The sequence below is a fragment of the Sus scrofa genome, chromosome 18, assembly GCF_000003025.6.
Source record: "Sus scrofa isolate TJ Tabasco breed Duroc chromosome 18, Sscrofa11.1, whole genome shotgun sequence".
Classification (NCBI taxonomy): domain Eukaryota; kingdom Metazoa; phylum Chordata; class Mammalia; order Artiodactyla; family Suidae; genus Sus; species Sus scrofa.
The window spans coordinates 37,576,610-37,589,933 of record NC_010460.4 but is presented as its reverse complement, the minus strand read 5'-3'; the positions used below and the strand labels follow the sequence as shown (position 1 = coordinate 37,589,933).

The window sequence follows — 13,324 nt, the reverse complement described above, 5'->3', positions numbered from 1 at the left end:
AAACCACACGAACCCTATGAAGGCTTATTTGTTCTGTGGAACCAGCTTGCAGACTGCAACAGTTTCCTGTCCTGGACCATAGGTACCCTGTAAAAGGAAGAGCCTTGGGGAAGCTTGCCTGGTTCTAGCTTCAATTTGCCTGGCTGTTCAGTTTTTTTAGGCATGAACTTGGAATCAGATTTTCTGCTTCCGGTTCACTTCTGGCTATTTCACCTTTTCTTCTGGACCTGCCACTCCAAAGCATCCGTGAGTCTGAGACTGTCCTCCTGGGTGTGTCATGCTGCTCTAGCCCAGCCCTGCTGATCTTGACTGACCTGCCGGGCACTCCCCCATGCTTGGTCCAGGCTGTTCCTCTCCCCCTTGGCCAGGAGAGGATGAACCACTTTGCTCCTTTTTGGGTCCTGCTTTTTTACTTTCTAACTTTATGTTGATTCTCTATCTGAGCCACTTCCAATCTGAACATCCAACCAATACCCTTGATAGAGCACCAGGCGTTTGGAGGAGTTTCTCAAATATAGTCAATGTCACTCCCCACTGAGCCCCCTCCATGCTTCTTGTTCTTTTGTACTATTTGTCTCATCTCTCCCTGGCAGTCCCCCAGGGCTTCTAATACAAAATCAACAATGATGCAGAAAGGTCCAGCCCAGGTAAGATGTCAGCCTCCAAGTCCCCTGTGGCTTCAGAGGTGACCCTGCTTCCATTCTACATGTCTCCTTTACTGCACCCAAGGGATCAATGAACTTTTCAATCCTTTCTCCTGCTTCTCCCTTTAGTTTGGTTTTACCTTATGCTAAATGGGAAAGACGGCGTCCCTGCTGTGGTGAATAGGATTGGTAGTGTCTCTGCAGCACCGGGATGCAGGTTTGATCCCTGGCCAGGCTCAGTGGGTTAAAGGATCCGGCATTGCGGCAGCTGTGGCGCAGGTTACAACTGTAGCTTGGATCTGATCCCTGGCCTGGGGAACTCCATATGTGGTGGGGCAGCCAAAAAAGAAAAAAAAGGGGGGAAGAAAAGAAAGAATGAAGGAAAATCTCAACCAGATGATAAGAAATTCCAACCCTAATCAAAAGACAATGAGAAACCAGCCTTGTCAAGACCTCAGAAGGCCTGATGAAAAGTAAAGAGTTGGATGAGTAAGACACAAGATTGTATTAAAGAGATAGACAGCAAGCCACAGGCCTGACCTGGACCACTCACGAATCCCCTGACCCAGCAGGACACAGTGCCTTGTGGCACTTTGACTCCCCACATTTGCAGAGAAGGCTGAGTGACAAACTGAATCTACACATGTGCCTTTGCTGGTTGAAAGGACATTCCCAGCTAGAGAGCTGGGAAATCTGCAGTGGAAAGACGATTTGAGCCTATAAAGGAAACACGGTGTACGCCAAGACAGCATTCCTGGAGAGAAATGTCTTCTAGGAGCCCTGTAAGAAAAAGACCAGACTTCCTTATGCCATGTTTCCTCTAATGGAATTCAAAGTTAGTCTTAACTAGGCTTAAAGCAAGCCTAGGCTGTTTCCATTTTGATTTAAATTTTACATGCAGGAAATGGGATTAAGATGGCAGAATAGAAGGACTGGAGCTCAACTTCTCTTCTAAAACAACAAAATTCACAACTAAAGACTGAGCAATCTTCAACCAAATGGACCAGAAACCTTCAAAAAGATATCCTATTCCAGAAGAAAAAGAGGAGGCCACATCAAGGGGGGGGGAATTACTCGATATAAACAACCCCATACCTCCCTGGTGTGAAGCCCCACAGACTGGAAACTAACTGCTTCACAGAGACTCACCTACCGGAGTGAGAGTTCTGAGCCCCACATCAAACTCTCATATGTGGGGATCTGGCACTGGGAGAAAGAGCTCCTGGAGCATCTGGCATTGAAGGCCAGTGGGGCTTGTGCGCAGGAGCTCCACAGGACTGGCGGAAACGGAGACCTCATTCTTAAAAGGCGCACACAAACATTCATTTGCACTGGGTCCCAATGCAAAGCAAAATCTCCATGGGAATCTGGGTCAAACCTGAATGCAGTTCTTGGAGGACATCCTGGGAAAACAGGGGTGAATGTGGCTTGTTGAGAGGGAAAGACATTGAAAGCAAAGCTCTCAGGAATATTCAGCAGCATGCCTGTCTCTGGAGGTGGCCATTTTGGGAAAATCTGGCCCCACCCGTCAGCACTGAGAAGCCCCAGGACAAACAACAATCCAGGTGGGATCACAGCCCTGCCCCTCAGCAAACAGGCCACCTAAAGACCCCTCAGGCACACAGCTGCCTCTATTCCCACCCAGAGACTAAGCCCCACCCACCAGAGGGATTAGAATCAGCTCCGCCTACCATCAGTGGGCAGGCATCAGCCCCTCCCATCAGGAAGCCTACAGAAAGCCCCCATACCGACTTCAGCCACAAGGGGGGCAGCCACCAGAAGTAAGAGAGGCTACAACTCTATTATCTGTAAAAAGGTCACCACACCAAAAACCTATAAAAATGAAAAGACAGAGAACCATAACTCAGAGGAGGGAGAAAGGAAAAACCCTAGAAAAAACCAGCTAAGTGATGAGATTCTCAGCGTCCAGGAAAAAGACTTTAGACTGTTGATGCTAAAAGCTTCAAATTTTAAATCAACTATGCTTCAATAAAACTTTAAAAATGGGGAAAATCAGTTAACCACTAAGACAATAAATAATAGTACTAAAAATGCCGCAAAAAAAAATTACATGCATTTCTAACTATCAACCTAAAAACTATGGCCCTTAGAGATATTTTACTTCACCAAACTTGCATGGACATAATTCAATCATCAGAATTAATGACTTATTTTTCAAAATGAGAAGGGGTAGCCATGCCTTCAACAGCTCCCCTTGGAGGCTTGAGCAATCCCATGACATAGAGATTATGAAAAGAAAACTGAGTAAGCATGCTTGTTGCTGTGGCTGTGATGTGCAGCCGGCAGCTACAGCTCTGATTCGACCCCTAGCCTGGGAACCTCGGGTGTGCGGAGGGTGCGGCCCTAAAAAGATTAAACAAACAAACAAATAAATAAAAGAAAACCAAGGAAGAAAAGCGTAAGGAAAAGGGATATTGACTTGTCAAGTTTTGCCAGGGAGCAAGGGCATGTCCCGGGGAGGAGGCGGGGCCAGTGAGAGGTCCCTGTTTCTGATTGGCCATCTAAACCTTGTCAAGGATACCATATTCCTCCCTGCCCGGAAATATGTTCCTGCCCCCTCTCTCCCCCACGTTAGGAGGACTTGGCAGAGGCGTCTAGACTTTAGAAGTACTGGCTTGTCATATAAAATAATCCAATAAGTATTAAAAGAAATGTCAGAGGTTATCAAGGCTGCAATCAGTCTATTCGCAGGGGAAAATGTCATTTTCTCACATGATTATTGTGTCTGCGAGGGTTACTGGTCATTGAATATCTGCAGACAACAGTACTACAACACTTAACAGGAAGAGTTTAAAGGTTTACCTGTCTGATGACCACTGCTAGACAGAGTGACCCTCTTTAGTTTATTTCAGGATGAAATTTTGCTTTCTTAGAATAAAGGCGATATTGGATAATGGTCTCTAGTTCTTCCTGATTGATTTTAGAGTGGGAAGTCCAAGCAGGGGAAGCACTGCAAGTTGGTTAGTTTCTGTTCTATCTGGGACGGTAATTAAAAATATGTAAATGAATTCCTATTTGGTTTTTGCAACACTTGAATTAATGTTCTTGGATGATCATGAACGATCTCTTGAGATTTAGTGCAAAATGTAATTTTTATTTTTTCCCCTTTTCTTTTTAGGGCTGCACCTGTGGCATATGCAAGTTCCCAGGCTAGGGGTCAAATTGCAGCTGCAGTTGCTGGCCTATGCCACAGCCACAGTAATGCCAGATCCGAGCTGCATCTGCCACCTACAAGATCCAGCTCGTGGAAATTCTGGATCCTTAACCCACTGAGCGAGGCCAGGGATTGAACCCGCATCCTCAAGGATACTAGTTGGGTTCTTAACCTACTGACTGCAATGGTAATTCCCATAATGTGTTTTATTTGTAAAGTCAAAGAAACTGGACCAGTTTTCAGAGATACAATAGAAATCACTGGAGAAGATCCGTAGAATATGAACAGCAGCCTTAGCAGATAATTAAAAAAGAGAAATCTGCAAGTTCCCATCGTGGCACAGCGGAAACGAATCTGACTAGGAACCATGAGGTTTTTGGGTTCAATCCCTGGTCTCGCTCAGTGGGTTAAGGATCTGGCATTGCCGGGAGCTGTGGTGTAGGTCGCAGATATGACTCGGATCCTGCTTTCTGTGGCTGTGGTGTAGGTCTCGTCGTGTCTACCCTGGCAGCTGTAGCTCTGATTCAGCCCCTAGCCTGGGAACCTCCATATGCCACAGGTTTGGCCCTAAAAAGCAACAAACAAATAAAAAACAAAAAACAAAAAAACAAAAACAAAAAAAGAGAGCGAGACAGAGAAATCTGAATTCTGGCCAGCCCTGTGAAGTCACTGGTCATTTTTCCACACATATACATGGGGAGGAAATAAGTACCAGGTTTACTCCCATTGAGTTGTCTTGGAAGCTGAGGGCAGCTGGTGGTGTATTTAAAGGGTCCATGAAAAAACGGCCTTGTCAGCCAAGTGGCATTTTCCTTCCTGTGTTTGGGAGGTGTGGTAGAGATGAAGAAAAAGGACATCACCTGCTCAAGCTGGCATCTCTTGAAGGGGGAAAAAAATGCTGCCTCTGTTTAGCTCATATCCAGTTGGAGGGTGAATCAGCAAAAGACAAAAATGAGCCTCTGAGGTGAGCAATCATCTTTCGGTGCTGGACTGAGACTCTCAGAGTGGAGAACAGCTAGGTCTCGTCGTGTCTACCCTCAGGGGACAGGGACCCTCAGCTGTCATTTGCTCTGTCACAGGTGTAAAATTATAAATTTCTCATGAAAAATGCTATTTGTGATGCAGCAGTCAGCTCAAATACAGTACAGAACTGAGAATAGACATTTTCATGTGACTAGAGAGACTGCAGATTTCATAAGTGATTCTATAAGGGTTTTTTTCCCCTTTTTATGGCTGCACCTGTGGCATATGGAGGTTCCCAGGTTAGGCGTCGAATTGCAGCTGCAGCTGCTGGCGTATGCCACAGCCACAGCAACGCAGGATCTGAGCTGCGTCTTCAACCTACACCACAGTCCACAGGAACGCCGGACCCTTAACCCACTGAGCAAGGCCAGGGATCGAACCCATGTCCTCATGGATGCTAGTCGGGTGTTAACCGCTGAGCCACAACGGGAACTCCAGGAGATGCATTTCTACAATAGCTTCCTGTGAAGAACTCAACATGACCCTCAGGCACAAACGGCGATGGGAGGTAGGTTAGACACTGAGAAAGAAGAAACATGTATTATCCACCTATCCTAAGCCCTGGAAGAATATAGTAGGTGCTTTTCATACATTGATGGCAGTGGGAGAACCTGACCAACGAACAGGTAGTGGAGTCCTTACTGCACGAAAACATCATCTCAATCCTTACAGAAACCCCACGCTTTGGTTCCTGCCACTTTACACAAAAGGAAACAAAACCTGGATGGTTATTTCATTTGCTTGGGGTTACACAGTTATTCTGGGTTTGAGATGGGAATGGAATACAGCTCTATCTGGTTGTAAATTCTGGGCGTTTTGGATGCATGGAGGCACGTTTGGATGGAGGCAGGCCAGTTTTCCAGGATGATGAGCAGCCCAGATGTGCAAGGTTACCCAAGGAGATGCATCTGGGAGCGGATGCGCCCTCTGCCTTCTCTGGAGAATGCTAACACCTCAAGGCAGGCATTCCCTTTGCGGTTGTCTAACACTGTCTTGGTTGCTAAGTCAAGACCTCACCACAGTTCCTGAAAACTAGGTAAGAATTCCAGCCCTTACAGAAGTGGTCATGGTAGCATGGAGCCATTAAATGCATGATGCTCTATCACATGTTTCTGAAGGTGTCCCAGGGTGTCATTCCTCTTCCTCCACTCTCGCTCCCACTGTGTCTCTCTAATGGAGACTAACTTCATATAGAGAAGACAAAGAAGGCCCTGTACCCAAACTGGATCTTCATATGTAATTTTTTTTTTTTTTCGCTTTTTAGGGCGGAACACAAGGCATATGGAAGTTTCCAGCCTAGGGAGCTATAGCCACCCGCCTACACCACAGCCACAGCAACACAGGATCCGAGCTGCATCTGAGACCTATACCGCAGCTCACAGCAACGCCAGATCCCTGGTCCACTGGGCGAGCCCAGGGGTCTAACCTGCGTCCTCATGGGTATGAGTTGGATTTGTTTCCACTGAGCCATGACGGAAACACCCTTCGCATGCGCTTTTAATAAATGTCAAGAAGTTACAAAATCTCAGGAAATTCCTTGAACTGTTGATGACAATTGCCGAAAAAGGAGAAATACATAGGGGTTTCTCAGGAAGGAGACCCACGGCCATGTTGATGCAGAGTGTTCAGTTAAACTGAACTTTTGGCTTTTTGGCTGCATTTATTGCTGCTCTGAGGACAAGAACATGCTGAGGAACCTCTGCTTCCAAGCCTATGGAGTGCCGGCCAGTATGGGATCAAGGAGAAAGCTCTTCTTTCTATACCTTCCATGGAGAGAAGGACGGTTCTGTTTTGTTAACACCCGTACTCCTAGCACCTACACAGCACACAGCACTTAGTAAAAAATCTGATGACCAAGTGACATAAGTTCTTATCTTGGAGCATTATAGGAGGCCCATGTATTACCTTTTTTTTTTTTTTTTTTGCTTTTTAGGACTGCACCCATGGCATATTGAAGTTCCCAGACTAGGGGTTGAACTGGAGCTGTAGCTGCTGGCCTACACCACAGCCACAGCCACTGGGGATCCCAGCTGTGCCTGCGATCTACACCACAGCTCACGGCAATGCCAGACCCTTAACCCACTGAGCGAGGCCAGGAATTGAACCCATGTCCTCATGGATTCTAGTCAGATTTGTTATCACTGAGCCACAATGGACCTCACACCCATTAAATTTTAATTTGCATATGGATCATCTGTGGATTATGCACAGATGCAAGTTCTGATTAAAAAGGTCCTAATTAGGAGTGGGGCCTGGGGCTCTGTGTTTATAACTAGCCCCCAGGTGTATGGATGCAGCTTATTGAACCAGGTGTCCAGAGCAAGGGTGGGAGGGAACTGGTGCTCCTTCCTGAGTGCTGGTTATGTGCCAGGCATGGCATTTGGGATGATTACATATGACTTCATGTAATCATCCCAAAGACCTGATATGTAGATGTGATATCTCCATTTCCAAGGCTGGAAAGCAGAGTTGAGAAATGTTCAGGGAATTGCCAACAGTCCCCAAAATAATAAATAACGGAGCTAGAGATTACTGTGGAAAATGAAAAAGTCTCATGTGAATGTTAGGCATTATTATATTTTTAATAACTTTATCTACATTCAAGGTTGGTGATGATCAAAGATTGCTTGGTGGTGCATTTGTTTACACCAGGAATTCATTAATGAGGCTTTAACTCTGCATTTTAATGAGAGGTTATTTATCAAAATGTCTCTCCCCATGAGAGAAACATGTATCACCGAGGCAGGAAATCTAGTTAAGGGAGATCAGTCTTGTTGAAAAGATGTTCAGAACTGAAGTATTAGAGTCTACAATGCAAAACGTGTTGGCTAATGTAATATTTGATAATTCATGATGGCCATCTGCTCCATCCCAGATGCCTGGGCTGGGGGAGCTGGTGGAGGGGAGATGATAAACTCCGTGTGAGAAATCATCCCTCCTCTGCATACATCGTAAGGCTTTTCATTAGCATCATCTCAGCTGGCAGTCAATCAACAGAGGCCCTTCTCTCGTATAACAATAGCTGAGCAAGGAAAATGGGACCGGAAGGATTCAAGTCAATAGACAATAATTTTTCAGAGTCAAGATGAAAAGGATAAATCCAGTCATCACACCTGCTTTCTGTGGCCACTCATCAGTGACTCTAATGTTTGGACAGGATGCTAGAAAAAAGGCAGTAATGTTCTTTCCAGAAAGCTGGGATAGCGGTTGTCCACTTTGCCACAGGCATCTCAAGTCCCTCGCTTTGAAACTCATCACGTGTGGGGAATGGGAATCTGTGTTGTTTTGAGTCCTTAGGTAATCCAGTGCCCCCTGGAAAGGCACTGCCTTATCCCTCACCCCTGTCACACTCATCTCTAGCCCATCCATTGTTTAATTGTCAAGAATACATGAAATTAGGAGTTCCTGTCGTGGCTCAGTGGTCAACGAATCTGACTAGGAACCATGAGGTTTCGGGTTTGATCCCTGTGTTTGCTCAGTGGGTTAAGGATCCAGCGTTGCCGTGAGCTGTGGTGTAGGTTGCACACAAGCCTCGGATCCTGAGTTGCTGTGGCTGTGGTGCAGGCCAGTGGCTACAGCTCCGATTAGACCCCTAGCCTGGGAACCTCCATATGCCGCAGAAGTGGCCCTAGAAATCGCAACACAAAAAGACAAAAAAAAAAAAAAAAAGGAATAAATGAAATCATTCCTTTGACCTCTTAGCTCCCAGCTCAAAGTTGTTTCCAACTGGTCATGGCTCTATTGCTTCAGGGATTCTAAAATAATGATGAAATAAGAAGCTGATGCTAGGAGTTCCCGTTGTGGCACAGTGGTTAATGAAATCCGACTAGGAACCATGAGATTGCGGGTTTGATCCCTGTCCTTGCTCAGTGGGTTAACGATCCGGCGTTGCCGTGAGCTGTGGTGTAGACTGGCGGCTATAGCTCCCATTTGACCCCTAGCCTGGGAACCTCCATATGCCGCGGGAGAGGCCCAAGAAATAGCAAAAAGACAAAAAAAAAAAAAAAAAAAAAAAAAAAAGCTGATGCTGAGCTTCCACCTTTCAAGAAAAAGTCTCACATTTTATTTTTCTTCAATACTCAGAGCTATTAATGTGTCAGAATGGGTAGAAGCCACCCTGCCCAATTTCCCGCCTGCTGGCTTGAAAACAAACGCCCAAGCAGGCTCTGAACAGTAGCCACTGCTTTTGTCTTGTGTCAATACCTAAACCAAGCAAAACTTACTTTCTCGGAAGTCAAAATCCATGTAGAAAAGATTGAAGTTTGCAAATTTCTGGCTGGTTGCAATTCTTTTCAGCGTACTGGAGAGTTGTTCTGCTCTCTAAATACAAAGGAAATGGAGAATTTCAGGAAACTTATACACAGGCGTGAGGGAGACAATTCAGGCAGAACAAAGAGATCAATAGTCCCCACTCCCACTGCAAGTCTTCAGCAGAGCAGGGCTGCTCTGCACGTCAAGTTCCGCTTCTGCACAATCACCAATGAACTTACAAAACTGTTCATGTTCATTAGGAACCGAATCGGTGCAAATTAAAGTAATCAGATGCCACTTTCTCCCCATGGGATTGGCAAAGAAAAGATGAACAATCATGATAATAAAGAGTATTGCCATGGGGTATGTGATTGAGAATGTCAATTTGTTTAACCTTTCCAGAGAGTTATCTGGCGATATGGATCAAATCCTTATATTTGGTGTACTCCTTGACCCAATAATGTTCTAGGAATTTGTCTTAAGGAAACAGATGTATACACAAAGACATCCATCTTTGTATATACAAAGGTACATCACAACGCTATTTATCACAGTGGAAAATTGGAAACAACCCATATGGCCAGCACCAAAGGACAAAATAAATCATGGTACATTCATATACTTTATATTCTAAAATAGTTACAAAATTATCATGTAGAGGAGTATTTATGAACACTAGAAGGCATAAAACAATATATGTATTTAATACTATGCAGGCAAAAAAAAAAAAAAAACCCAAGTAACTACCTATGAAAGTAATATGGGAAAGATGTAAATACATATTAATTTTGGGTGGTGAGATTTTGAGTGATTTTTTTGGTGGGTTTTTTTTGTTTTTTTACATTCTCCAAGTTTTTTTAAAAAATTGAAATATATTTGTCTTGTAAAAAAATGCAATAGTTCCTTACAACGATATTATTTACCATCTGTGAAAGAAATGCAGGAATGGTGGGTTCTCTCAGGGAAGAGAGCAAGGCCCTGAGCACCTGGGCCTCCCTTACCTTGGGGAGGACTTGTCATGTGTACAGCCTGACCTGGCTCACTTCTCTGCCTTGACTAATATGCTTAGGACCAGCTTTCAAAGGTGTGTGTGTGTGTGTGTGTGTGTGTGTACATGTATGCATACAAGAGTCAGGCACACTCTGAGACAGTGACCAAGAGACATAGTAGGAACGACAGACCACGAGCGAGGCAGGAGGAGGGAGACAAGGCACCCACATTCTCCTGGGTCCTCAAGCCTCTGGGAGTTTGATTTTTCCATTCACCAGCTTGGAGGCCATGGCCCTGCCAAAAGCCCATCCCCAGTGCAAACTCCACAGCAAGTGCAGGGAAAGAAAGATCAAATTTGGTATCAAAGGGCCCGAGACAGTCCTACCTCTGAAGTGAGAGTCCTCAGCGTCCGGTTGGAGGACATCCATCCATGGCAGGGGCTGACCTGAGAGAAGGAAAACACCGTGATTACGGAGGCACGGTGTGGGTTGAGGGGAACGTGGCCTTGCAACAAGTCAGCGTGAGCTCACCTGGAGACAGTTCAGGAAGGAGTAGAAATGCTCGTAGGTCACGTCCTTGTTTAGCTGGCCTGGAAAACAGAGAGGTCTGGCTTGTTACATGAACTCAGATACAGCAGCCAACTAGGGATGCTGGTGGGGGAGCCTGCCTCCCTCGCAGGGGCTGGCGCCTCTCGGGGACCTGCCCTGGTTCTGCATTGGGCATTGCTTTTTTTTGGGGGGGGGGCGGGGGAGAGGGGGCGCACCCTTGGCATATAGGCTAGGGGTCTAATCAGAGCTGTAGTCATCAGCCTTCGCCAGAATCGTAGCAACTTGGGATCCAAGCCACGTCTGCGACCTACACCATAGCTCACGGCAATGCTGGATACTTAACCCACTGAGCAAGGCCAGGGATGGAACCCGCAACCTCGTGGTTCCTAGTTGGATTCGTTAACCACTGAGCCATGATGGGAACTCCATTGGGCATTGCTCTTGAAGAAGCCTGTGTTGTTCTTCTTTCTAAGCCCCCTAAAAATTCAGACCCGGAACTGGGGAGGGTTCTCAAGGAGTTTTCTCCCATTTTGAGCTCTTGGCATGAGCCAGAGCAGGGCACCAGGGGCCTGACCTTATTTAGACCCCGGGTAGTAGGATACCAAGCACTGTATGGACCAGAACGCTGCTAACAAAAAGAGCTTGCAAAGCATTGGCTTTCTCCTGGTGATGGCATGAAACGCCACGTTCCCATGGGGCTCAGGAAGCATTCAAGGTGGTAGTTGACCAAATCCTCCTTTTGTGTCTATGAAACACTCAAATCAGGCCCTATTATCCCAGGCTGAGAACCTGGCAGGACTCTGGAGTATCTGAAGGTCTGACCACGCGCTGCCCTACGGTCTGGTGAGCTGAAGGCTATTGGATGAGGGAGGTTAGCACATGACAGCCCTTCACTGCCCAGAGGTTGGTTAGCTTCTCTGAGCCCTAATTAATAGATTGGCTACTACCTACCACTCTTTGGTGCAGTTTAAAGAAGTAAGGGATTTCTCTTGTGGCTCAGCAGTAATGAAAGTGACTGGTATCCATGAGTACTCGGGTTCCATCTCTGGCCTTGCTCTGGGTTAAGGATCCAGCATTGCTGTGGGCTGTGGTGTAGGTCCCAGAGGCGACTTGGATCCTGCATTGCTGTGGCTGTACTGTAGGCTGGCAGCTGCAGCTCCCATTCAACCCCTAGCCTGGGAACCTCCATATGCCGCAGGTGCGGCCCTAAAAAGAAAAGAAAAAGAAGCACATAAGAATAACATCGGTAAGTGCCAAACACGAGTTTTTCTAGAGCCTTTCCGAGCATCAGCTGTAGACCCAGAATCTGTGGGGGTTATTTCTTCTCTCTTCTCACCCCCTCCCCTTCTAGCATATCCATCCTCAGAGACAACTGAACTTTCTTGCTGTGGCTGAGACACAAAATCCAGGCTCTCCCAAATCTCAGGGGTGAATGACTGATATCTCATCCATTAACACTTCTCTCACGCTCGAAAAAATAAAGGAAAATAATAGGGCCTATCTCAAGCGAGGAGAAAGATTGAAGGTGATAGAACACAGGCTTATTTTTCACTTATACCTAGGATCAGTTAGACTGAAAGACAGATTCAATTTTCTTGTCATAGAGGAAAAATATATTATCTCTCTGTGTGGGTGAGTGAAGCCCAGGACTGGAAACCACGGGCTTATTATTGCCATTAAAGTCACGGTGACATGCAGGCCTTCTCTGTGCTCCAAAGGTGTCTGCATTTTCACATTTTAGATGAATCCCAAGCCACTGGTTTCCGTCTTTGCTTTTATTTTATGGGCTCCACATGGGGCCCTGAGCCTCTATTTTTCTCCAAAAACTTGTTTTCACCATTGAGGCTTCTTTCCTTTTGTGTGTTTGTTTGTTATTGTTTGTTTTTTTTGACACACCCATGCCATGTGGAAGTTCCTGGGCCAGAGATCGAACCCATGCCATAGCAGAGACCCAAGCTGCTGCAGTGATAACACCGGATCCTTAACCTGCTGCACTGCGAAGGAACTCCTGTGTGTGTGCTTTTTGTGATTTGCCTCCTGTATGTTTGCCTGCCTTTCCCAGCCTGGCCCAGCTGCAGTGACGGACACCTCCAACCTGGGCTGTCCACCGTCAATCCTCCACGTGCCTGTCCCTACTAGGCCAGCCCTTGAGCTGCAGCCTTCCTTCTGCTTTCTTGTTTCCCTGCTGGGGGTGGAGGGCTTGAAATAAACCTTAGGTAGCTTGGCTGGGGCCCTGATACCCTGCTTGGCCCTGACTCTCAGCCTGTGGCCTTTTTCCCCTGCTTGGTGGCTGAAGTCTCTTCAACTTGGGAGAGGTGGCACCTCATGTCTGATCATCTGATCATGAGCAGCACTTCTGTACCCTCTCCCTCCCTACTTGCAAGACTGGACTGCTCTTATATCCAGAGGGACTGGAGTTAATTCTGCTCCTGGATACTGGGGACTCATCTGCTGGCTCCCCCTTGGGTGTTAAGCTGAGCCATAGCCTTGTTGGATCCTGGCTTACTGCCCTTTTCCTGCTGTTCTACTGCTGAGGTCCCAGAATAACTTAGAATGAGACCACAAAGCATATCCTCCTACTGGACCATCTCCCAACCCCTGTCCCTTCCAGTTCATCTCCTTGCTGTTCTGGTACTTGCTCTAACAGGATCAGGTTGATAGAGGGAAAATTCTTTCATGAACAGGCAGGTGGG

At 46.3% G+C, this 13,324-nt stretch overlaps 1 protein-coding gene across 3 annotated transcripts in view; it reads right to left on the bottom strand.

Annotated features, from left to right (window-relative positions):
- The window catches only part of AOAH (acyloxyacyl hydrolase), a 183,060-nt gene that overhangs the window by 10,001 nt on the left and 159,735 nt on the right, over positions 1-13,324 (bottom strand). For all 3 annotated transcript variants that reach the window (XM_013985718.2, XM_021079244.1, XM_021079245.1), the window contains 3 exons: positions 10,614-10,672; positions 10,469-10,528; positions 9,066-9,162 (listed from right to left, as the gene is read on the bottom strand). In XM_013985718.2, the coding sequence (XP_013841172.1) occupies positions 9,066-9,162; positions 10,469-10,528; positions 10,614-10,672 (216 nt within the window). The remainder of the gene's footprint in view (positions 1-9,065; positions 9,163-10,468; positions 10,529-10,613; positions 10,673-13,324) is intronic.